Source organism: Artibeus jamaicensis, unplaced genomic scaffold (genome assembly GCF_021234435.1).
Source record: "Artibeus jamaicensis isolate MK-2021 breed Jamaican fruit bat unplaced genomic scaffold, CSHL_Jam_final contig_685, whole genome shotgun sequence".
NCBI lineage: Eukaryota > Metazoa > Chordata > Mammalia > Chiroptera > Phyllostomidae > Artibeus > Artibeus jamaicensis.
This window is the reverse complement of record NW_026521924.1, coordinates 10,730,097-10,757,355: the sequence shown is the minus strand read 5'-3', so window position 1 is coordinate 10,757,355 and position 27,259 is coordinate 10,730,097. Positions and strand designations below refer to the sequence as shown.

General features: G+C 41.6%; 1 protein-coding gene across 1 annotated transcript in view; it reads left to right on the top strand.

The window, feature by feature from the left end:
- The window catches only part of LOC119051178 (immunoglobulin-binding protein 1-like), a 120,515-nt gene that overhangs the window by 80,985 nt on the left and 12,271 nt on the right, over positions 1–27,259 (top strand). Inside the window, 1 exon segment of the mRNA XM_053671060.1 lies at positions 19,458–19,636. Coding sequence (XP_053527035.1) covers positions 19,458–19,636 — 179 coding nt within the window.

Here is a 27,259-nt window from a genome sequence, read left to right as displayed (position 1 = left end):
TCTTTCATGAGGAGATAGGCCAATATTGGCTGAGGCTGAAATTCCCTGAAGACTTACGTGGGGGTTAGAGACAACTTTCAAAGTGGCTCAGTCATAGCTAGCAAGTTTGTGTTGGCTAAGGGTGGGAGCCCCCAGTTCCTCTCTATATTGACCTGTGTACAAGGCTCTATGAGTGTCCTCATAGCAAGTTGCCTGGATTTCTCAGACTTGGGGAAAATTTTTTTTTTCTGTAAAAGACCAGATAGTAATTTTTTAAAGCTTTGTGGGCCATGCCAGTCTTTGTCACATATTCTTCTTTTTTAATTTTATTTATTTTTCACAATTATTTTAAGATTTTATTTATTTACTTTTAAAGAGGGTGGAGGGAGGGACAAAGAGAGGGAGAGAAGAAACATCGATGTGAGAGAGAAACATCAATCAGTTGCCTCTTACACATTCTCAAACAGCGACAAACTTGTAACCCCAGGCATGTGCCCTGACCAGGAATCGAACGAACGACCTTTCACTTTGCAGGATGGTGCCCAAGCAACTGAGTTATGCCAATTGGGGCTCTTCTTCTTTTTTTAAAAAATAACATATTTTAAAAATATAAAAATCAACCTCATCTTACAGGTCATACAAAAACAGTCCGTGGACCAGAACCCATGAACCCTAATTTGTCTGTCCCTGCCCTAGTGTAAGTAATCCAAGAGGCCAAGATGGAAACCACCATTTTATTAAAAAAGTAGGAACTAATATATAAAGGACACATGGACAACAACTAAGGGGGGTGGAAATGGGAGGGACGTGGGGAGCGGGGGGGGGGCTGGGATGGAAGTAAAAGACAGAAAACTGTACTTGAACAACCAATTAAATTAAAAAATGATATAATATAAAAAAATTGAAGCCAGAAAAGTCAGCATTCTTGCTGCCTGTCACCATCAGAACTGATAAGTAGAGACAAGGATTGAATATTCATGGGCACTTTATTCAGATGGCTGGCGATCTGAGAAGACAGCATGTTTTGTCCCCTGAAAGACTGTCTTAGCGCATCATTTCAAGCCAACCTTTGTGTAAAGAGAAGAAAAGGTAGGTAAAGGCTTTGGGAAAAATGTTAATTGGATAGAAGGGTAGGTAAGTGGCTTGGAAACAAGGTTAATTGAATAAGAGTTGCAGTCTTTTCCTAGTACTTCTTTTTCGGTCAACCAACAACTCTTGATCTGCATCAGAGGCTTTCTCACCCTGGAACACAATGGCTCAGATACCCTCTGCACGGCTTGCACACCCCATGGAGCACAAAGGTTGAATTGCTTGTGACCTCCTGGTTTCTGGAATAAGTTTCCCCCTGATATGCATTAATTGGTTAAGCCTATCAATTATAACAAAGGATAAAATCTTTAACTCTTAAGTTCCCTTACCACTTTCATTTTACCAGGCATTCATATTAATTTGTGAAGAAAGTGAATTTAGAATTGCTGGTCATCACTTACTCCATCAAGGTCTTTTTTAAAAAAGTAGTCCTGGAGGGCCTCTATTTTTCCCTTTTACAGATGAGAACAACATGTCTCACAGAGGTTAAAGGCTATTGTCATAAAATTGGTTAGTAAGAGAGTTAGGATTGAAGTTCAGTCTCCTGGCTACATATTCAAGGATTTGTTTGATCCACTGTTGAGTATAGGCAGTCCAGAGTGGTTCTTTGCCACAGTGTAACAGAACCACTGGGTTTATTGCTTTGGGTTCTATTGCCTGCCACTGATAAGACCCATGAGTCCCGCCCTGACTGGTGTAGCTCAGTGGATTGAGCGCGGGCCTGTGAAGCAAAGGGTCACTGGTTCGATTCCCAGTCAGGGCACATGCCTGGGTTGTAGGCCAGGTCCCCAGTGGGGGACACATGAGAAGCAACCACACATTGATGTTTCTCTCTCTTTCTCCTTCCTGTCCCCTCTCTCTAAAAATAAATATATTAAAAAAAAAAAAGACCCATGAGTCCCAATGCCAGAGTCTCATGAAAAGGAAAAGAACTGTTTATTCAAAATCGTAGAGGTTTAGAATAATGGCAGAATTCTGCTGTTAAATTCCACACCCTTTAAAAACAAAAGCTCCCTCCACCCCCAGATACACAGTCCCATCTCCCCTTGCCAAACCAGGCCAGTCAGAAGTACTGTCTCTCAGGAAAAGAAATAGATATCTGTAGCTTAGCTGGGCAGATTCCTGTCTGTATTCTGGCTTCTTCCAGCTGTTCGTGCTTGGCAAGGCTCCTGCTGTCAATCCAAAACTGCATCCTTGTGGTGGAACTGTGAGGTCCTTTTGCATCCCCTCAAATGGCTTGGCCAATGCCACATATGGCTGCCACATCCTGCTTTTCTGCTCCTTTCTAAGCTGCATGGTCAATAGAACCATGGCTGCCCCACATTTGGGTTTTAAATCCCAGCACGGATCTTACTCCTAACCCTATTTCCAACTCCTCCTACACTGGATTACACCTGCCAGTATTCTGGTCTCTTCTGCTTTTCTCAGCTGCTATTGTTATTCCAGGCATGCCTGGTCCTGTGAGGTGGACATGGCCTTCAAGCCACTAGCTCAGGTGCAGCACCCAAAGTACTGCCTCCCAGCCGCATCATGGGTTAGAGTCATGCCCATCTCCCTGGCTCTGAGCACAGCAGGCACAGCTACTTGACATTACTAAAACACTGGCCGCTTTTTAAAAATGCGCAAAGTAACTCTCAATGGCCTTGCTTGGCTTCTCCTTCCCCCAGCCAAGTAGTGGGGAAACTTCCCCATTTTTGGTGATCCCCAGTTCCCTGTTACAACAGGGCAGAAATACCTGTTCATCTTATCATTAAAATGTTATTGTAATGATAACATTGTTTCGATATCATTAACATAACATTTGATGTAATAAGCATGAGGTCCAGAAAATAGATATTTTTCTATAGTATCATAGAATGTCCATTAAGCCATATTTTTAAGGTCTTCACCATTTGTCTATAATTGTGAGAGTGTTGATTTCAGATATTAAGGCCCAAGTTTATGTTCATTATAAATATTGTGTATGAAAATGTAATAAATTTAACTAAAAGTGTACTCTCAAGATATGATCATAAAGTCCTAACTGAGCAAGTCATGGAGGGCAGTCAGGTCCAGGACCACATAAGGCTTACCTTTGCCTTGAGGAAGCCCTGTTCATTGTTTCTGTGCATCTAGGTTAACAAACCTTTGAAATGTCTCTCTTCAGATCCATTTTAAGCCTAACCACCCATAAGAGAGCACATAGCCTTATTAACTGTCCTGTAATCCAATCCCAGCCATGCTTTCTCCCACCTTCATACAGTCTTCCTTAATTCCAAAGGATGCTGATAGGCTTGGAGTGAACTGATAGCATAGTGTGCAGCCGGACAATATCTTTGTGAACCACCCAGGGCCATGGCAAGGAGACTGAGTTTCCCAGCACTCCTGCAGCAAGGCCACGTTACCGGCCAAACAAGCACTTGCTTCCCTGCTTACGTGCAAGATGGCGGCAGGAGGAAGTCCTTATACTGAGCATGCACAAGACTAGAAAGAAGTAGGAAAAAGCCCTTCTGACCCCTTCATATACCGAATTGAGAGTGAGACCAGGGGAAGGCAGGCACATGTTCGATAGAAGTTAAAATTGCAGCAGGGAGAGGTGCTGGACCAGAGGCCTGTTAGTCTAGCCAGGGGAAAGAAGGAACTGGTCAGAAAGTGGACCCGCCCAAAGTGCTTGAAAGTTTAGGATGTTAATTGGTCATTCTGAGAAAGCACCTGGTGTGTCCCACAAGCAAAAGTAACAAAAACCCAGGGGAACAAAGATATCTCTCTCTTGTTCATGGCTGCTGCTCAGAACCTGCACTCGGATGGTTTATCGGCTTGTCCTCACCATGGGCCCTGGGCCCTGGCCTCCGCGTCCCTTTCTCCCTGACCTGGTGGAGCATACACTGATGCTTTTGCATACTTTTCAACCTGGGAGCACAGAACCTTGTGGTCCTACAACTCGCATGGTCAGTGATGGTGCTGGCTCCACACACAGACTCCAGGAGGGAGTCTGAAGCTGTACAGCAGCTGGGAACAGCTAAGCTACCTGGATAACTGCTTAGAAGGTGACTTGGGCTCCAAAGGATGGTATTTTATGAGGGAGTAAGAATTCTAGGCACTGCCTTTTGTTTAGGACTTGCTGAGGACAGTGGATTTTGTGTGGGTTTTGCAGAGGAGATGAACTTGAGAAACCTCTGTTCATTTTTTAAAAAATATTTTTATTAATTATGCTATTATAGTTGTCCCAAATTTCCCCCTTTGCCCTCTCCACCCAGTACTGCTATTTCCTTTAGCAAACTTCTGCCCCCTTAGTTCATGTCTATGGGTTGTGCATGTAAATTCTTTTGCTACTCCATTTCCTGTACTGTTCTTAAGATCCCTGTCTACTTTGTACTGACCAATTTGTGCTTCTTAATTTCTGCACCTTTTCCCTCATTCTTCCCCTTCCCCCTCCCAACTGATAATCATCCAAATGATCTCCATATCTATGATTCTGTTTCTGTTCTGGTTGTTTGCTTGGTTTCTTTCTTGAGATTCAATTGTTTATAGTTGTGAATTTGTTGCTATTTAAATGTTCATAGTTTTGATCTTCTTCTTTTTCTTAAATAAGTCCCTTTAACATTTCATGTAATAATGGCTTGGCAGTGAGGAACTCCTTTAGCTTTACCTTGTCTGGGAAGCACTTTACCTGCCTTTCCATTCTAAATGATAGCTTTGCTGGACAGAGTAATCTAGGTTGCAGGTCTGTGTTTTAATCACTTTGAATACTTCTTGCCAGTCTCTTCTTGCCTGCAAAGTTTCTTTTGAGAAACCAGCTGATAGTTTATAGGAACTCCTTTGTAGGTAACTTTCCTTTCTTTTGCTGCTTTTAAGATTCTCTTTTCATCTTTAAGCTCTGGCGTTTTAATTATGATGTGTCTTGGTGTGGTCTTCTTTGGGTCCAACTTGTTTGAGACTCTCCATATTTCCTGGACTTCTGTGTCTATTCCCTTCACCAATTAGGGATGTTTTCTTTCATTATTTTTTCAAATAACTTTTCAATTTCTTGCTCTTCCTCTTTTCTTTCCTGTACCCCTATGATCGGATGTTGGTATGTTTAAAGATGTCCCAGAGGCTCCTTAACCTATCCTCATTAAAAAAATTTTTTTTCTTCTCACTTTCTGATTGAATGCTTTTTTCTTCCTAGTGTTGCAAATCATTGATTTGATTCTCAACTTCATCTTCTTCACTGTTGGTTTCCTGTAGATTTTTATTTCAATTAATGTAACACTCATTTCTGCCTGTTTTTTTTTTTTTTTTATGCCATTGAAGTACCCAGTGAGTTCCTGGAGCATCCTGATAACCAGGGTTTTGAACCCTGTGTTTGATAGATTGCTTATCTTCATTTCCTTTAGTTCTTTTTCTGGACTTTTGTTCTATTCTTTCATGTGGGCCATATTTCTCTGTCTCCTCAACTTGGAAGCCTCCCTGTGTTTGTTTCTGTGTATTATGTAGAGATGCTTTGACTCTCTGTTTTAGTAGCATGGCCTCTCCTTTTTCAGCAGCCTCTTTCTCTAAAGTTTACCTTTTTATGACAGCGAGCAGCCAAACCCCACTTTGTTTCAGTAACACAAATGTATAAAAGAAACTGAAAAAGTATAATTTACCAAATCATTGGGATCTTGCTTCTTGGTATGTCATCAGTCTGGCTCAAATAAATCCTCATAACATTTCCCTGAGGGTTTATGCTTTTGTTATGTCAACAATATACAAGAAGGACTTCCACCAAGATGAAGGCATAGGTGGAGACACCTTGCTTTCTCACACAACCAAGTTTAGAGTCAACTAAATATTAGCAACAGAAAATACAGCCAGAACACAGAAAATTGAACTTTTCGAAAGTCTGATAACAACAAATTCTTCAGCTTGACCGGTAAGAGGGGCGAAACCAGCAACTGGTGGAGCGGGGTTGCACAGGAAAACTCCGTCAGAGGGACTCAGACGCACGGAACCCAGGCACAGGGTGCAACGGGTGGACCTAGTGAGTGACCGCGGGGAACCAGCCAGGGAGCAGGGCCGAGATTTGACTGGTCGTGCATTCATGCACAGATAGACCAGCGAGGGAATGGGCAGTTAGATGGGACCCAGCAGGCCCCAGTGGCAAGCGGCAGCAGAGGGCGCCGCCATTTCCTTGCTCTGACCCTGCCTCCACATACAGCATCATAACCCAGCGACTTGAGTGGCCCCGCCCTGGTGAACAACCTAAGGTTCTGCTCCTCACCCAGAGGTGAGAAACAGCAGAGGGGGTCGCCATTTCCCCGCTCTGACCACGCCCCCACATACAGCGTCATAACCAAGCAACCTGGGAGTCCAAGGTTCCGAGCTCCTCTCACTTAACGGGCGTGAACAGACCAAAAATGGCTCAAGAAGATCTCAAAGCCCCAGAGCCTATAAATCTAAGTGATGAAGAAATAGCAAAACTCTCAGATGCACAGTTTAAAACACTGGTGATCAGGATCCTCACAGAACTGGTTGATTATAGCCACAAATTAGACAAACATATGAAGGCGAAACTAATTGAAATGAAGGGAATTGCACAGGAAACCAATAGCAATGAAAAGGAAACTGGGACTCAAATCAATGGAGTGGACCAGAAGAAAGCAAATAATGGCCAAACAGAAAAGAGTGAAGAAACAAGAATTCAAAAAAAAAAAAAAGAGAAGAGTCTTAGGAACCTCCAGGACATCTTTAAACGCTCCAACATCTGAATTATAGGGGTACCAGAAGGGGGAAAGGAACAGCCACCAGTGAAAAACTTATTTGAACAAATAATAAAGGAGAATTTCCCCAATCTGGCAAAGGAAATAGACTTCCAGGAAATCCAGGAAGCTCAGAGAGTCCCAAAGAAGTTGGATCCAAGAAGGAACACACCAAGGCACATCATAATTATATTAGCCAAGATTAAAATAAAAGAGAGAATCCTAGAAGCAGCAAGAGATAAGGGGACAGTCACCTACAAAGGAGCTCCCATCAGACTGTCAGCTGATTTCTCAAAAGACACCTTACAGGCAAGAAGGGGCTGGAAAGAGGTATTCCAAGTCATGAAATCCAAAGACCTACAACCAAGATTGCTCTATCCAGCAAAACTTTCATTTAGAATGGAAGGGCAGATAAAGTGCTTCTCAGATAAGGTCAAGTTCAAGGAGTTCATCATCACCAAGCCCTTATTATATGAAATGTTAAAGGGACTTACCTAAGAAAAAGAAGTTAAAAAAAGATGAACAGTGAAAGGACAGCAAACTCACAGTTATTAACAACCACACCTAAAACAAAAGCAAACTAAAAGGACAGCTAGATCAGGAGTGGTAACATAGAAATGAAGATCTCAAGGAGGGTTAGCAACAGGGGAGTGGGAGGAGGAGAAGGGGGGAGAAGGTACAGAAAATAAGTAGCATAGATGGTAGATAGAAAATAGATAGGGGGGCAAGAATAGTAGGGGAAATATAGAATCTAAAGAACTTGAGACACATGGTCATAACCTAAAGGGGGGTAATTGTGGGGACGGAGGGGTAGGGTGGAGAGGAATGAAGGGGGGAAATAGAACAACTGTAAGGGCATAATCAATAAAAAAATACAAGAAATTACTAAGTGAGACACTGTCTAGGTGCTGAGTGCCCATTGGCAAATAGCATTCATATCTCCACTTTCATGGATCTTCCAGTCTTCTCAGAGAGCTTCTAGTCTATCTGATATTTTCACTTTGGTTATCAACTTATTGCTTAATTATTATTTTTTAAAACATTACTTGAATGAAAAACTATAAGATGTCTTGAGATTCATCAATTACCAAACCCTTGAATTCTTGTAAGATTTTCTTTCCTGAAGCTAAATCCCCAGATATGAGAGCAATTAGATCAAGATTTAGAATGACAAAGAGAGAGATAAGGTGATTGCAAACAACACCCCCACTTGAAAAGAGCTATTTCTGTCTTTCACCTAAAATGACTTCTTTTTAAAATCTAATCTTTATTTTTTTTTAGTCCTTTTATAGGACTAAAAGGACTAAATAGTAATGGAAAACTTTTATATGCCTTCCTCCCAGCAATCACCTCATTGTCGTCCATGTCCATGAGTCCTTTTTCTTTTTTGCTCAATTTCTCCTCCTGCTAACTCTCCCCCATTTGACACCCCCCCCCACCCAGCTCAGCTGTCATTAAAGTGACTTCTTTCTGCTAAAAGATATTTGGCTGAAGTAGATGACTTAGCTGATGGTAGAAAAATGAACCTTGAAGTATAATAGTTTCATAAGATTGTGGCATAACCCGATTTTAACAGTCATTAAATAATCAATGTCAAAACAGCAGAGGATCTAAAACAACTTATACTTTACTTTTGGAATGCAATAAACATTTTGTTTTTCTGGCTCTGTAGATTTAAGGTCCCAATTATTGATGACTTTGTTTTAATAATGACTTCAATTACCTTTCATTTCTTGTGCACTAACCAATTGAAAGTGGTAAGAAAGGATGGTCATAGGCATGCAATTGGGCTAAGAAAGTCACTCCAGATTTCAGAAATTTGCTCCAAAAAGCCCATCAGAGAGACAAATCTATGGAAAAGCCATAGAAGAACAAATGAGAATAGTTTATAAGTAAACTTGTTTTTCAAGGAAAGAGTGACAATGGCAAAAAACTTCAATGGTTATTTCACTGATAACAGATCAAGAAGAAGTCAGATTTTTAGACATCTTCAAGAGTATAAATGTTGGGGGGGAGTTGGAGATTGGATGTGGAGGAGATCTGGGAAGAGATATCCATTCATTCATATAACAACACTTTGTGAGCACTTACACTCACTGGGCTGGGCTCTGGACTATCACTTTGAAATATATATGGTTTGTGCTGCCAACAGTCTATTGGGGGAAAACAAAAAGGCAAAAAGAATTTAGAGTACTTAGGAAATGGAGGAATGTGAGCATTCCTGGAAGGGACAACTAACTTGCATTTGACAAGTCAGAGAAGGTTTCCTGGAATAATTCCTAAAAGCTGAGATCTTAAGAAGGATGAAAGAGACCAAAGAATAGGAGAGAAGGGCATTCTAAGAAAAGAACATCGTGTAGATAAACAGCTCAGATGCAAGAGAGAGCAAGCATGGAGTGTTTCAGGAAAACAAAATAGTGCATGGGTAGAGGGTTGGGAAACAGTGATGGGAGATATGGGTAGGAATCTAAGTCTGGTGAACTTTGAACTTTAGCTTGAAGGCAAGGGAGTAGTGTGCTCACTCTTCATTTTGAAAAGAAAACTCTGGCTGTAGGGGTTTGGGAAGATTTCATCACTCAGTTGGCAGATAATGGTGGGCTCTACTCAGAAAGTTGCAGTGAGGATAGAGAGAATTAGGAGATAAATTAATAAGCCTTTAAAAGAAAAAATATCAGGAGAGGATTTGATTATTGATAGATAGCTACATGCTGACAAAAGAGGAGGACAAAGTTCTGGCTTTGGCAGCTAAATGGGCCAACTCACTGACACAGGAGACACAGAGGTAGGGGCAGTTGATTGGAAGGTGGAGGAAGGTTGAATTAAAGGTGGCTGGAGGATATGTTGAGTTGAATCTCAGGAGGAGACTAGGCTTAGAGGTTTCAGAGTCGTCTGCATAGAAGACAGAAAAGAAGAAGATTCAAGATAGAACCCTGACACAGGTTCACATGGGAGAGAAAGAAGAGCATATAAAGGAGATTTATATGGGCTTTTGAGAGAGGTAAGAGAAAAATCACAAGAAGGTGGTATCAGGAAAACCCAGGGACCAGAGCTTGTCAGAGGGAAGGAGTGGCCAACAACGTTCAATGCCATTGAGAACCATGTAGAAGCAGCAAACTCAATTGAGAGATATTCTACAAAATAAGTGATCTGTACTCTTCAAGAAATATAAAGAAAGACTGAGAAAACAGGTTAAAGGAGACTAAGGGATATAAACATGAACCATGAAGTATACCATTATGCAAAGCATGATCTGGGATTTTCTTTTGCTACATCTTTTATCATTTTAATGGTTACATAATAGTTATTATTAATTTAATTCAATTATATTTGAGTTTGTCATTTTTCTGAAAAGAAACAGTAACTTAATGTTATTCTAGACTTTCTCTAATCACAAACTATTTTGTTACTTTGGAGTTTTTATATCACATGATAAAAGTGAATATCAAAATTATACACTTTGATTGCTAATGTACTGTCAATAAAAGAATGTCCAGCCTATAGAAAAGTTTTTTTAGAGTTCATTTGAGCTAAATTTTTTTCTTTATTTTTTCCACATAGTGTATCAGGCCTTCTGCTCATCATACCCTCCAAAATACCCTTCCACCCACAAACTCACTAGGCCCTCCCGGACAAGGAGCCCTCATCTGGGTGCCCAGAAGCCTGACAGCCTCAGCCACAGGACCCCAGCAGCACAGCCTTCGCCCTCCACGCCTTCTCCCTTCCCACCACCTCTCTCCACAGTTGGCGCAGACTCACCCGCGGGTGCAGAGCTGGGTTCTTGCATCCTGGATGCTGCTGAGCCCACTGTGGGGTATTTTTTTTTTTTTTTTCATTTTGAGGACATGCCCAGAAACAAAAATCTCAACAGGTTGATAAAATGTTCTAGATCACAGAAGTTTTGCAGCTTATTTTAGATGTTAAAAGCAAAAGAGAAGAGGTAAAGAGTGTTATGAAATCAATGATGGTAGATTAAAGCAGAGAAGCAAAATGGGGAGATCTCTAGAATTTGATAAAAAGCAAAACGGAGAAACAGATAGTTCTTTTATTTTTATGGGTACAGGATAGTTAATATTTAACATTTACAGCACCTCGAGACAGTATTCAGGGGACAAGAAAACAGTGAGGAGTTTTATGGTCTTGTGCTCTGCTGCTACAGGTTGTGTTTCCAAGGGGTCTAGAAAAGAGAATTACTCTGCTATTGAAAGGTACCATATGTTATCTTAAATGCGTAAGTGCAATGGACAGAGCTCACTTAAGGTAAAGACTGACCTTGGCTAAGTAAGCTATAGGCTGTATGTGACTACTTGCCATGGTTCTCCCAGTTAGGAATTTATAATCAGATCATTCTATGTCGTTATTCACAATCATCAAGTTTGTAAGGCCTGCTATATGCCACTACCCACCCCAGCTTGTCAGGTTTAATGTATGGCCCCTTTTTGATTCATAGCACAAAGCTGGAAGAGAAAATAAAATTTATAGCTGCTGTGCTAGGTTTGTATGAATGTGAAGAAAAATTAGTTTTATTTCTTACTGTATCTTTAAATTTGCCTTCAAACGTTCTCTACATCTCTCAGGTTGTCTTAGCTCGTAGTGTCTGGCATGTGATTTGCCAAATCTCAGGTCATACTATTTAAAATATTAACCTCGAGTGAGGGACTCCTAACTTATGGGGCCCTATCCCAAGGTAAGCATCTATAGGAGACTGTATAGGAAGCATCTATAGAAAGCATCTACAGGACTCTTTCAAGAACATGGCGAAATGGGACAATAACCATCAGTTGTTTTCCCTGTTGTCCTGTAGTTCTGGCAGTCATGTACAGCTACCTGCATGCAACGTATTATATATAATATGTTCATTCTCTTTGTTAAGTTTTCTCTACTTTTATGCTTTTTTTAAATGTAGACATTCACATTTTTAAAAAATTTAAATAGCTTTCAGGTTTCCTTTAGTGTCCACCCAACGCATTTCATTAAGAAGCCTTCTTTAGAAATTGCCCAAACTAGCTATGCGCCTGCGGAAATCTTTTTTGGCTGGGCGAACGCCCTTAGTCAAGATGGCCGCGGCTTCCTTCCGTTGCCCTTGCTTGCCCTCAGCATAGATGGTTTCAAACCTGTCTTTTCCCATAGTAAACATGGCGCCGCCACTTCCGGATTCCCAGTCGTAGCTGCTACGGGATGGTGAGTGTAATTGGCGAGTTTTTTGGCGGGTTGTCTGGATTGATTTAGAAATGGCTTAGGACTGAGAGCAGAGAAGGGGTCCCCACATGCTTCACATTGTTGTATCACAGTTGTGAAGTTATGGCTGCTTCACCTGGCACAGTTTCTGCCCATCCACCCACTCCTCCATCCAACATGTGGGCTCCGCAGCTTCTGCAACCTTGGCTTTGGGGAATCCGGGGAGTTTGCAGGCAGTGGATGAGCTTAGGTTCTTTTTTAAAAAACAGCTTTGTTGATATATAATTTGTGTAAAATAAAATTCACCTTCTTAAAAGTTTGGTGACACGGCTTAGAAAAAGCCATCCCATTTTGGGTCTGTTGTGGTTTTTTTACCACTAGCTTTCTTTTTTTTTTTTTTAGATAATGGTTTCAAAGTTTTTGTTTGTAGCATGTGCCAGAACTTTATTCCTTTATTGCTGAAAAATATTTCATGTATACATATGCCAAATTTTATCTATCCATTCATTGGTTGATGGACATTTGGATTGTTTTCACTTTTTGTGTATTTTGAATAAAGCTGGTATGAACATTTGGGTAAGGCCTGTGTGAACACATGTGTTTTGTTTCTTCTCCTTACGTACGTGTTTTTATTTCTTGCACATATACCTACAATTGGAATTGCCTGGACAAAGTGTAACTCTGTTTAACCTTTGGAATAATGGCAAACTGTTTTCCAAAGAGCTTGGCACCATTTTACTTTTTTGTATGTGAATATCCAGTTATCGCAGTGTTGGAAAGATAGTCTTTTCCCCTTAGAATTGTTCTGGCACTCAGTGGAAAAATCAGTTGATGAATAGACATTTTTCTACAGAAGACATACAGATGGCCAACAGACGCATGAAAAGGTGTGCAACATAACTAATCATCAGGCAAGTGCAAATCAAAATCACAATCAGATCAGCTCATACCTGTTAGAATGGCTGTTATGAAAAAGACAATAAATAACAAGTATTGGTGAGGATGTAAAGAAAAGGGAACCCTCATGCACCATGGATGAGAATATAAAATGGTATAGTATAGCCACTATAAAAAATGGTTTGGCGGTCCTTCAAAAAAATAACAGTTTAGCAGTTTCACTTATGGTTATTTATCTCAAGAAAATGAAAACACTAATTTGAAAAGATAAACCTTGTGTTTATTGAGGCATTATTTATAATTGCCAAGATACAAAAGCGATCTCAATGTCCATCGATAGATGAGTAAATAAAGAACATGTATGTATGAGGGGGGACCCCCCCAAAAAAACCCAGAATTTCTTTAGAAAAAATTGTGTATTTATTTTAGTCACCTTCAAAGTACTCTTCATTTGATGTAGTACACCTATCGAGATGTTTTTCTACTGCTCAAAACAGTTTTTGAACTTGTCAATTCCAGTGCCTTTTAGTGCTTCTGCCATTTTTTTGTTTGTTTGTTTCACCTCTTCCATATCCACAAAACATTTCCCTTTGAGGATTTTTTTCATCTGGGGAAACAAGAAAAAGTTGCTAAGGGTGAGATCAGGTGAGTGGAGGCTTGGGGCATGGGGGCCATTATGTTTTTGGTAAAAAATTGTTGAACACTCATTGCGGTATGGGTAGGTACACTCGTAAATCACCCAACATGAAATAAGCAAACGGGTTGAAAGAGTCTTCAAAAAATTTCAGTAAAACTGAATGCAGCCTCTCACAACAGTGCTAGCTGATACACTGATACAGATGGGTTCCTAGAACATTCACCTAGCCGGGGAAGCCTGTACTATGTGGAGCCCACCCTCTGGAAGATAATTCTAGTTTTGGGGACTCCCTATTGTATATAGAATGAAATATAACTTAGCCATAAAAAGAATGAAATCTTGCTATTTATGTAAGCATGGATGGACCTAGTATGCTAAGTGAAATAAGTCAGAGAAAAACCAATACCATATGATTTTGCTTATTTGTGGAATCTAAAACAGCAGAATAAAAACAGGCTTCATAGACAGAACAAATATGGCTGTCAAAGGTGAGGGGGGCAGGGGGAATTAGAAAAACAGATGAAGGGAATTAAGACATGTAAAGTTTTAGTTATGAAATAAGTTACCAGAATGTAATATAAAGAATGGGGAATATAGTCAGTAATATAACTTTGTATGGAAACAGATGATTATAAGACTTACTGTGGTGATCATTTCATAAGATATATGACTGTTGAGTCACCGTTATACAACTGAAACTAATATAATATTGTATATTGTGTATCAACTATACTTCAATTTAAAAAATAGAAAATCAGTTGACTGTAAAGATTTTGTATCTGGACTCTCAATTCTATTCCATTGATCTATATGTCTAATCTTTTGCCAATACTACACAGTTTTGATTATTGTGGCTTTGCAGTATGTTTTGAAATTGGAAAGTATGTGTCTTCCAACTTTGTTCTTCCTTTTCAAGATTGTTTTGGCTATTTTGGGTGTCTTGCATTTCCATAAAAATTTTTGAAACCATTTTGTTGAATGTCTGCCAAAAAACCCCACAAAACCCCCAAAATACAGGCAACTGAGATTTTCATAAGAATTTCATTGATCTGTAAATCAATTTGGGCAATAAAATATTGTCTTCATTCCATTAACATAGGGTGTCTTTCCATTCATTTATTTTCAGTTTCTTTCAACATTTATTTTGTAGTGTATACGTCTTATATATTTTTATTACATGTATTCCTAAATACTTTATTTTTTGATACTACTGTAAATGGAATTTTGTTCTTTTAATTTCAGTTTAATTTTTTATTGCTAATGGATACACATATGAGTTTTGCAGCTCAACTTCCATCTCCATTTGTTCTTCCTTGAGGCTTAGCCCAAGGCTCTCTCCTCTTCTTTTATATGTGTGTGTGCATATATATATATATATACATAGTGAGAACCATTTGAGAATATATTGTAGACATCGTGTCCCCCTACCAATATATATTTGAGGGGCATTCATTTCTGAAGAATAAGGACATTCCCTTATGCATAAGTTTTGATGAAAATAGGAGCAATTTGGGCATGTTGAAAATCTAAGTGATGGTCCAATGGAACAGAGGTGAGAGAAGGATTGTTGCCACTGAAGGCTATAGACAGATCCAAAGAGTGGGATCTCAGTCCACGTTGGCCCCTGTTAAGGAAAAGCGAAGAGCGGTGACCCAGTATGCAGGTGCGGCGGCTTTGTCTTGTTTGATAGGAGAGTTGAGGAAGTCCCTCTGTGATGGACTCTGTTTTGTCACTTAGGAAGTGAGATGTTCTGCAGAGAAGAGGAAGAAGGTTGTGAGTGGCGGGGAGGGTCTGAGTTGAAGAAGCCTGGAGAAAACATAAAAGAGTCAAGGAGATGGAACTAATACAAAATAATATTAAATATAAACTGGTTGAAAAGTAAAAAAAAATTAAAAAGAAAGAAAAAATCATGGAAAAAAGAAGAGTCAAGGACAGTGGGAGAGGGAGTTACGAGATAAGTGTTTCAGGGTTTGTTTGACCGGATAGCCCATTCCAGGTTGGTGCTTATTCTTTTAGAGTGAGCCAGTTCTGCCCTGTTCTGTGACTCTGAGGACCAGCTCATGGCGAGTTGGGTAGATAGTTGAATTTGTGTAGGCTGGAGTTTTGTCAAAAGGGTATGATGAAAAGACAGAAGGGGCAGGGAAGGGAAGTTTGGGGTATTAACCAGACTGGGGAGGGACAATAGAAGATACTGAATCAGGATGAAAGAAGTAGGGTGGCCACTGGATGGGAAATAAAGGGGCAGATAGACTGGAGGTAGGCTGGGAAGGTAGGAGCCTATAATTTGTCTTTTAATTATTACTATTTCAGTTATTGGAGTTAGACATTAGAGCACATTACTGTAATAAATATTTTGCTGGCCTTAATATTATATAATTTTTACGACAATCCTGTAAGGGAAGCAAACATAATCATTAAGCCATTTTTATAGATGAGGAAAATGAGGTTAAGTGACTTGCCCAAGGTGACACAGCTAAAAAGTGACAGCAGGGGTTCGAGTCTCTCCAACTTCAGGCCCTGCGCGTGTCTAGACATTTCTGCAGAGCTTCCGGTTGTGTCCCCCGCTTCTTGCAGCTGACAGGGTTTGAAAGTGCAAACTGATCATATCACACCCAACTCAGAAGCTTCCACTGTATTGAAATTTAAATGGAAATAGTGTAAAAATAAGATAAATGGACAGATTAGGAGAGAGTTGGATAGATGGATAGTTATGTGATAGGAAAAAGCATAGTAAAATATTAGTTGTGAAACCTAAGCAGTAGCTATAATTCTTTCTAGCTTATGCTGAAAACTTTCATGTAAAATACTGGGAAAGAAAAGCCTTAACAGAAAAAGTAAGTGACTTAAACCACTTCTCCGTGGACCCTGATTGACTTGTATGTTAGGTGTGTAAGGATCTGTAGAGTAACGGAAGAGTGGTTGCCTTCTCTTGGTGAGCAGGTTTTCGGTACTAAGAGACTTCCTATGCCTGCGCTCTCAGGCATGTCTTGCATTGGAAAAGAATATTTAGATTGTGTAATTCAAGCACTTTTAAAAGAGGGAAAATATGCATTTCTGGACAAGGAAAGTGAACAACAAAAGTTCTGGGGCAAAAGGTAATCATTGTGTTTGTTCTATTTACTGGCCCACATAATTTTAGATCCTAATGAGAAGTGTTTCAACTCTACTCTGTTACTGCTTTCTCCTGTACACATTCACCGAGTCCCAAATAATGTGTTTTACATACACAGAGACTTATTTTATAATAAAAGGATTCAGCCTTTCAGTAGAAATTTTTTTTCTTTATTTGTTCAAATGCCTAGTTTGGAATGTTTTTGACATTTAATATAAGTGATTCTAAAAGAAAAGATACATATCATACCAGTGTGCTATTAGTTTTCAGAAAGGATTCCTTTTGCTTCATGTCGCTAGCGACACCTTGAGTTGGTGATCCATTTCAAGGCACCTTGGCTGTCAGGCAGAATATGCTGATGTCATTCATTGACCTGTTTGTTCCCTTCCAGAAGGCTCCAGAGCAGTGTTTGGTAACAGGAGCAGAGGGGGAGGAGCCTCCGGGAGCCTGCGGCAGAGGTGTTTGCTCAGACTTCAGGCTTGGTTGGCTAACATAACACGTGTGAAAAGACAGGAGGTACTTGATCACTCAGCTCCTTTCAGAAGCAATCAGCTGATGTCTTGGCTCACTCTCTGCCAGGGCAGATGTCTCTGCCAGAATGAATGTCACAACAGCATGTGACTTGATGTGCCCTAACAAGAAGGATCTCGCCAGGCCTCTCTGTTGATTTGTTTTCATCCACCTCCTGTCTGTGCCTGACTAGATCCCAGTGTGGAGGCTGCACGGACATAGGAGGCTGGGAGGTCTTGGTGCTGAGTTCATGCGAGCTTGGTACTTTCTTGATGGGTTTCCTTGGGCAAGTAACTCTACTTGTCTTTGTGTCTGGGTCTGACTGTCCGACTGTGAGTGAGAGTAATAATTGGATGACCTGCTTCACAGAGTTGTTGCAGCTAAAGCTCTTAGGACACTGATGGCTTCCAACAAGCACCTGATAGATGTTAACTACTCTTATTATTATGCTGTCCGTGTTATTCTGGAATTGTGTCTTGCATTCGACTTAACAAGTTCAGACTGTCATTTTAACAGTGGCATATTCCGTAATTTGGGGTACTGCCTCCTCCCAACCCCATTTCTTTTCCTGTCTTCTCTGACTCAGTTGGTAATACAACCCAGGTGCCACCCTCAGTGACCCTCTGTTTCTTTTTGGCTCCTTTATTCATTCATTTATTAAGTTCTACTCTCATTTTCCTTCCTAAACATGTTCTTAATCTGCCCCCTGCTCTTGGCCAATAGTGCCCTGCCCTTGTTCACATGCTCTTTTTCTCTCACTGGGGCCAGTGCAGGTGAATAAATTCCTCTTGCTTTTGAGATTGCCTGCCAGGAGGTGTAGGCCCTGCAAATCCATCTGCAGATCTGACTATGTTCAGGGGTGTCAAACTCATTTTCACCAGGGTCCACATTGGCCTCGTGGTTGCTGAATGCAATTTTAGGACTGTGTAAATGTAACTACTCCTTAAGTAGGGGCAAGGAGCTCTACATTTGGCCCTTTGAAGGCAACCACAAGGCCGATGTGGCCCCTGGTGAAAATAAGTTTGACGCCCCTGATTGTAACTCTCCTGCATGGTGCACGGTGGCCTACAGCAGTCTCAATGCATGGTGTTGTCTATGACAAGATTTAGTAATGGCAACAACTTGCAATGCAGAGAGTAGCAGAGGATCCTGGGTCTCCCCAGGCTCACGGTTATTTTACAGAGAGGTGGGCAGGGTTGGATGCACCGCAAAAAGCTCCCCATTAGAGAACCCAGTCCACAGGTAGGTCTAAATGCAGCAGCATGCAGACTCATTTTTAATAAAACATGTCCAAACACTGAGCCTAATAAGCCACTTTCATGGTCTCCAGAACTCAGCTAAAGAATTTGCGTATCCAAGGACTTGCTGTCCTTCCCAGACTTGGCACAGGAAGAGGAGAGGGTCCCAGCTGAGACCACACGGTTTGACCCTCTCGAGTTACATAGGGCATGACTGTTCCTTGATTCTCACTTTAGACTCCTGACACCCCATGACATTTGTGGTTTGCTCAAACTGGTTCTTCTGGTGTTCATGCTGTCCCCTGGCCAGGGCGTGGCCTGCCTTATGCTTGGGGATAACCCCCTCCAGAAACCCCCTGCCTCTTCCTGGGCTCTTCTCTGTTATGTCGTTTTGTGAACGGGGTGTGTTTCTGTGTTTGGATCACTGCAAACTGTAAGCAACTTGAAGGAAAGGTCCATCGTATTACCCTTTCTATCCCCAGGGCCTGGCACCTGGCCTGGCATGTTAAGTAATGGCTGAATGCATGTTTGAGTAGACCACAAAGGAAAATGCAAATTACCTATAATCTCACTAGCCGGAAACTAAACCACCGAATTAGTTACCAGTGAAATTCATTTGGGCTATACTCTTCCAGATTTGATTTTTCTAGTGATAGAGCTATATTTTTCACACACACACACACACACACACACACACACACATCCCACAAATGATATTTTATTTCACAGAATCTGGATCAAACCCTACCTCTTGTTTTAAAATCTTCTTCCATCAAATATCTTGTGAACAGTTTCCCTTCTCATTAAATAGTGTTACGGTCCTTGGATAATAGTGCTGCACAGTATTTCATCCTTACCAGACATACAGCTTATTTTCCAGCTGGAATGATTAATGCTTTCTCTATGTAATAAGAATAGTTGTTTCTCATGCTGAAGAAATGTGGTAAGCAAATACTAGATTCGAAGTAAAGACGAGGAAGTAAAGACACATTATTCTGGTGGTACTGGGCCTTGGCCTTTAAGATTCTGGGATTTTAGTCCGGCAAGTCATGACTGTCACGGAGGTTCTTCTTTGCAAGGCCTTTTGTGTTGATTGTTTCTTTTTTTTTTTTTCATGGCAGGACTATGGCAACTCAGGAAGCCACTCCAGGCAGCCAGTCAGAGAACAGTGCTTTGGAACTGCCATCTGCTTGTGACATAAGAGATTATATGCTGCAAGAAGCTGGCCAGGAGGCCCTCAGCGAGGCTGTTAGTTCGGTAGAAGCCCTTTCTATTCCTTCCTCTTCTGAGGTGGACCCAGGTACGAAGCAGAGTTTAAAATAAACTAACATTAACAAAAACCCCAAACCCTAACATGTATAGGTACGCCATTGTTTGTTTCTCTCTCTCTGGAATCAGTCATTGGCTTAGGTAGAAAAACATCTTATCTCAACAAAACTGGGGAGAGACTTCAAAGGATAGCCTCCCTGGTGTAACCATCACAAAAAACTGTTTCCTGCAAGCCTTTTTTTGGGGGGGGGTGGGTCTACGTCCCTTTCTGATCTCCATCCAAACGCATTCAGAAGCAGGGGAACACTTGGTTCAATGGGGAGAGTGGAATTGTTTTTTTGGTTTTGTTCTTTTAAAACTTCAGAAAATGGCAATGTGGGCCAATTATGCATTATAGGTGATAGTAATAAGGACTTTGATATTCCTCCTGTGGAGGATACTCTGGATTTAGATAGCAGCTTTTCTACAAGTTTCTCTGACTGAATTACCCAAAAGTCTGTTATTTGACTTTAATGATAATTGCTTGACTTAGTGACCGTCTCTGGTTGTAAGGCTCACATCTTCCTGATCATGCCCAATTCAGACCTGGTGGTCCTCAGACCTGGATTCAGAGCCTGGCTCTATTCTTCCAGAGAATTCAGTGTGGACTCAGTTTTTATTTGTTATTGACTAGTACATGAATAATCCGTAGGAAAGCAACTGTCATTATTAAAAATTTGGTTGACAGTTCTAAAAAGGAGAAGCATGTTGAAATATTTATATTAGAGTATTTGTTATGTTAATAGTACAGGCATTTTGTGCAGAAAATGTTCTTTTAGAAACTCTCATAAAGGTGTAAATGTGGGAAGGTGCAGTCCAGTGCGAAGACAGCCATTTTGTGTGGTATCGGTGGCCGTGCTGGGTCAGATTGTCTGGCTTGAATTTCGGTCCTGCTTCTTCCTGTGGTTTGACCTTGGGCAGGTCACTTGGCCTCTTCTGTTTTGGTTTCCTCATTTGTAAAATGGAGGTAGTAATACGTGCCTCGTTGTGGGGAGGGATAATGAATATATATGAGGCAGATGGTAGACTCTTGGAAACCCAACTCTTCATAAGCTCACAGCATAAGCTGGGCCACTCAGCACACTACCACGCTGACCAGGCTCTCTACATTTGTGACCTTCCGCCTCCAGCGGGTGGAAGGTCACACCTCCTTTGTGCTGATCCTCCATCACACACCATTTTCCTAGTGTTTTCACTCTTCCTCCCTCCTGGATGACTATTTTGTATCTTCTCCTCTCCTTGCAAACCTCTGTGGCCCCCTCCTACAGCGTTTCTCTGATGGCCTTACTAGCAGGTAAGCAGCTCATCCGGATGAGCTGATTTTCTGTTTCATGGAGGAAGCAGAAGCAATCAGAAAAGAATGACTACACACGCTCCACACCCACCGGCTTCCTTCCCTCTTGTATCTGTGGAGGACCAATCGCTGCTTTATCTTCTACTTCTGCAGTGGGTCCTGTTTTCTCTCACCCGCTCCAGGCAGTTACTCTGGCAGTCTGCTGTATCATTGACCGCCACTCCCCACTGTGAAGTCCAGGAGACACTCCTCAAACCTCGTCCTGCTTGCTCTGTCGGCAGCATTTACACAGTCGACTTTATCGTTCTTGAATTCTTTCCTCGCTGGAGAGGCTGGAGAAGTAGCCTCTCAGGGTTCCCTTCTTGCTTTACTGTCAATGTGCTGTCAGTCTCCTTTGGTGGTTTCTTCTTGTCTCCCCAGCCTTCTCCTGTTGGAGAGCCCCGGGGCTGAGTCTTCAGGTCTCTTGTCCATTGTCACTCCTGAGTCTTATCCAGTCTGGGGGCCTTTCACCCTCAGTCCCCGGCTCAGTTTCACATTCCCCTCTCCAGCTTGGATCTCTGGCTTGACACCTGGAGCATGTGTATACATGACGTCATCACTTAGATTTCCATTAGAGTTCTTATTTAAACAATGCATTTTGGTTTTTTTTAGTTACTCTGATTTCTTAAATTTGATGCATCCTAACCCAAATTCCCAATACTCCTACCCCCACCCTGTCTCCAGTCCCTTCTCCCTTATACACACATATTTACACTTGTTATTTGAGACTCTCTCACCTCAAAAAAAGCACTTCTGTCCTTCTGTTCACTTAGACAACGATCTAGGGGTCATCCTCAACTTCCCTCTTGCTCTTAAACCTCACATCCAGTCCAATGGCAAATCCTGTGAGTTTTACCTTCACAGTAAATCTAGGCTCTAAACAGTGTTTGTCATCTCCATTGCCTCCACCCTGCTCCAAGCCAGTACCATCTGTCTTCTGGATTACTGTTACAGTCTCCTAAGTGGATTTTTCCACACCTTCCTTATCTTCCCACAATCCCTTCTCAACACAGCAGCCAGAAGGATCCTTTTAAAATATAAATCAGACCCTGTTAGTCCTTGACACAAAACCCCCATGGCTTCTCTTCTGACTCAGGGCAGGAGCCCAAGCCCTTCCCCGCGCCCTCTCTGATCTCACCTCCTCTACCCACATCCCAGGACTGGGCCTTGCCCCACCAGGCGTGTCTCTCTGCCCTGTGTGCTCACCCTTCTGGGAGGCCACCTCTGCCTCCTGCGTCTAAGAGCCAGTTCCTGCTGATGACCCTTTATCACACCCTTTCCAGCTTTATGCTTCACCACAGGTCTAGTGCCATCCAACATCCTGTGTGTTTGACTGTGGCAGCCTGGCTGTAAGGCTGTGGGCCCAGGCTCAGACCTAACTTTTGTAAAGGATTCCCCATTTCACCTTGCAGTTGCCTCTGGCTACGGGCCTATCCCTGACCTGCTCTCCCCAGGCAGGCTTTTTGAAGGGGCTGCCTGCCCTCTTTCATTCTATTCCCCTTCACAATTTTTCCTCATTACTGTGTGTGTGACCTCCGACCCCACTACTCACTAGGCTAAGCCTTCTCTTGTTGATGCCAGTGACCTTCACTAGGAGCTACATTTAATGGACACTTCTCTGCCTTTCTCTGTGTGCTCATGCCCTGGAGGAGAACACTAGTGGTAAGGGATGTGAGACTTAAGAGTACTTTCTAAGAAACGAATTGATAACAATTTGAGAGTATTAGAAAAAACTCAGAAGCCTTAGTCATTAGGCACTTCGGTCTGGGCACCCAAAGGTAAGTGAGCCTGGGTTATAGTTGTCTAAATAAACAGCTCAGCTGTCCTTAAACGACCAGCCAGCCACTTCTCATGATGTACTGGCAGAGTAAACAACTTCTCACTTAAGCCAGGCACAGGAGTACGAAACTCCCTCCCTCTGCCCATCCCGCTGAGATAAGGCAGAAGCCCACACCCCAGGAAGGTCTTTCTGAAATACTGTTTCCATCCCGTTCCTCTAAGTACGTGCCCCCGAGATTTCACTGTGTGCTTCCGCTTTCCCGCCAGCTCCTGTCCACGCCCCAGGGCCTCGTTTTCGGGACTCCGTGTTATCTGCTGTCTCGGGTATTTGTTCAGAATATATAATAGCCAGTTCAGCAGCGCAGCAATATTTTAACACGTGGCAAGGCTCTAAGGTGCATGCCAGGTTAACAGAGGACCCTGCTCCAGTTGGCTGCTCATGACACAGGCCTGCCACACCTGTCGGGTCTGTTCTGTGCTGAGGCGGAGCTAAATGCCACGGCTGGGCTGCTCGTCCTCCAACTTGAAATGTGCCTCTTCCCCCTGGTCAACTTCAGTCCTCTTAAGAGGCTGCCGAACTGAATCCATCAGTTTAGTCCCGAGGACGTAATTGTTGATGGACATGAACTCCCTTTCTCGAAGATACTTGTTCCCTTTCTTTTTTGCTATGGGCTCAAGGAAAGCCTAGAATGAGCAGAATGGGAGCCCCGAGCAGAATGGCAGATGGTTTGGCTAAACCTCATGAAAGCCAGGTCACGCAGGATTCCTGGAGGCCCAGTCCTGTGTGCCTTACTGTAGCTTGATAAAGCCTGGGTAGCTTATGTGGCATATGTCACCAGCGACTCTTGAAGCCTTTGTCCTGGATTGCACCCGACATATATTCCGATATAGGACAGAATTTCCTGGAGTTGTGTTTAGACTTCATGACTAGGAGGTGGGATGGCTCGGGCCTTTCCTCAAACTTGAACTTCTGAGATCAGTTGTTGGACAAATGGGTTGAATGTATACGGTAAGTTGAATGTTAAACACAATAAGTCTTTGATGATTAAAGGCCCTAGCGGATAGACAACTACTGTTTCAAGTAAATTGTGCTTTCATGCCTTCTTATTATTCTTTTGGAATTTGTCAACATCTAATTTTCAAAGGCCATTTAATAACCTGTTACAGTCTCCTATTTAGGCATTTCATCCAAGAAATTTGATATTTAAGAGTAGATAAGCCCTGGTTGGTGTAGCTCAGTGGATTGAGCATGGGCTGTGAACCGGAGGGTCGTCAGTTTGATTCCCGGTCAGGGCACATGCCTGGGTTGCAGGCCAGGTCCCCAGTGGGGGCCACGTGAGAGGCAATCACACACTGATGTTTCTCTCTCTCTCCCTCCCTTCCCCTCTCTATAAAAATAAATAAATAAAAATTTAAAAAAGAATAGATGAATATATCTTCTTTTAATGATCATGAGACATAAGCTCTTAAATCCAAAGTTTCAAAGTAGAATTTATATAATTATGGATGTGTTGTTGTCATTTTTAATAGGAGCCAGGATATAGTTTAGATATGTAAATAATATTAAAGATTTTTCAGAAGAAAAAAATTGTTTAATAAAAATATATTTCTATGAGCATTCAAAACCCAAGTGTTTATAGTAATAAACTTTTAAAATAAAGGTTTCAAAATACAATGTGGTAAACAAGAATTAATACATATAGTAATTAAAAATTTGGATAATGAAAGTACAACAAAAACACTTAACAATATGGAAAATATCCTAAGTTATATCTTAAATGATAATTACGTGTAAATCTCCTTATATTTTTTAGCATTAGAAATATACTTTCAAGATAATAAGGAAAAATTGATGGAGAGGAAAGAAGAGAAAATGAAATAAAATAGGTAGAAATTGTTTATTTTAATAGTATGTAGAAGTGATTCTTTGAAGATACAGAATAATTGTATGAATGCACACACCAGGCAAGCCCCTCGAAAGGATGCTTTCTCACTTTAATGAAAATTCTTTAGTGAAAAGAGTAATGCTAAGTTTCAGGTACAAAGATTCACTTTTTCTCCTTAAGTTTTAGTGACTTTTAAAAATATGAACACATTTAAAAGTGAAATAAAATGAAAAAAGCTCACAAAGCAGACAATTTTCATATTAAAGTATCTTTTTACATTGAACTAAAAGACATTTTTTAAATATGTGCATTAAAATGATATGCAGCCTGGTGTCTCACCACCCGGCGCCCTCTGCACTGAGCCTGAGATCCTGAGGAAGAGACAGGAAATGGATGGTCCAAGTCTCAGAGAAATCCTACAACAAAACCTGGTGCTTCCTATCATGTAGCAGGTTGATGGTTTGGGGGGCACTTTTTTTGGAAAGTCTGAATGTTTGTGTGACACCACATCTGTGCATTTGGTACCACTTTCTGGAATGGATTGAGTTACGCAGATTCAGCCGTGTAGACTTGATTTCCGGTCCAGAATGAGGTTTTGAACTCTGTGCTTGCTCCTGCTGGAAGGCAGCAGCGTGTGCTGACTGCGTGGCCTAAGTAGTGAAGGAGAAGCCATAAGTGTGTATGATGAAGGCCCACGGAGGTAGCGAATGGCGGAACTTCTGGGCCAGTGGCTTTCAGAGTGTACTTCACACAGCCCCGCAGGGGCTCTGTGGTCAGGAGAGGGAGGCAGTAGTGGATTTACTGGGGCCTTGGACTCTCTACTCTTGCTCATCCGTGTTAGCTTATTTAGTGCGTGGGTGTCCAGACAAGCGTTCATTGGAAGAAAGGATATCAGGGCCAAAAAGAGTTTGAACACCACCAAGCTCACCTAGTTGTCTCATTTTCTACAGGGGGAAAGTAAACCCCAGGATAATGAAGAAAACCAACAAGGTCACAGAATAACCTGGCAAGTCCTGTTTCCTAGGAGACCCTCTGTACAGACTACGCCTGTGACTGTTCTGTCCCTTTAAATAAAAATAAAAAAATAATATAGTTCTCTATTTCAGGCCGCTAAATTGTAGATAACAGCCAGCAGTCAGTCATTAGAGATGGTAATAGTTTGAGTAGAATTATTTTAAAAGGCTCAAGCATGCTATTTGCCACCTGGGACGTTTCTCATCACGCCTCACTTTTGAGTTTCAGGGACACGTGCTGTGGGAGAAGAGACTTGTTTACTTCTGTGTACTTTGCCTGCAGTCACGGTTCTAAAAAGAAATCCCACCTGAGATGAAAAACAGGCTGTGTTCCTCCTGACAGCCACACCTACGGACGTTTATCTTTTCAGGCCACTAAACAGCAGTGCCCACACGGTCTGGCCAGATAGTGCTCCTCAAGGGCTTCCCTGAGTGAACATTCATTCATGACTTATTGCTCCGCTGTGTCTTCTTAAACTATGAGAAAACAGCTTGATTAAATCAGTTAAATGCAGGGTCTGGCAGAAGTAAGGCCTGCCTGAGTGTGGTGGGTAGGGTCCGTGAATGTCGCGCACAAGATGGGCAGTAATTCAAACATTTCACCTAAAATGTCATATGGTGTGCTTGAGTGTGATATTGTTATGTTACAGAGTGGCATGCTTACGATTTTGTAATGAAAAAGGGACCCTGTATCTAGTATCTAGTCACTACTATCATTCACTGTTACATATTTATAGGATAAAGAAGACTGTACACAATTAAAGGGAAGACAGAAAGATGAATAGTTTGTCATTATACACTCTCATTCCAGGCGTTGTGCTATGTATTTTATGTGCACTGTTCCTTCTGATTCTCACATCTGCCCCTGAGAAATAAATACTACTATAGTCACCCTGTTACCTATAAGGAAATAGAGCCTCGGAGAGAGGTTACATATTAACGTGTCACCCAAAGAATGGTGGAAAGTTGAGACTCAAATCTGGGTCAGGCTGACTTCAAAGGCAGAACTTCAAAGAAATGCAAACATCCAGGTATGAGTAAGTCCTAAGTAGCACTGAGTCTTAAATACTGTTACTTCCGTAGCTGCTAGCTTCTTCCTGCTAAGTCAGAATACCATCAATATCAGCCCCCTCCCGGGAGCGACCAGCATTGTTCACTGCCCACTGTGTTCCCCTTTCAACCTCTCATCTTCCCTTTGTTGAAGAAGCTCTGCCTAATCGGAGAGAAGGCATTGCTTTCTCAGTTACATTTCTCACACCAGATAGGATTCAGTTTCTTATGTTAAAACCAAGGGAAGGGGGAAAAAAAAAGAAGTCAGGAATTTTAACTCTGTTTGCTGGAATGAATGAAACCCTTGATCATTTTTTCTATCCAGAAGAAATATTCTCATCTGTCCTGGGAACTCTTCTTATTTTTGGCTCTTTGCCTTTTGAAGTTGTAAGTCATGTTTTTTTTGTCTGCTGAGTGGCCGTGCTTTATAGACCAGCAAGCTTCCTGAAATTTTTGATAGAGCTGGGTTTGCCAACATCAAACATTAGCAAAACCCAGCTTATTGAAGCATAACTTTTAAGGATAAATGTCTTTAAATTCATACCTGTTTGCCT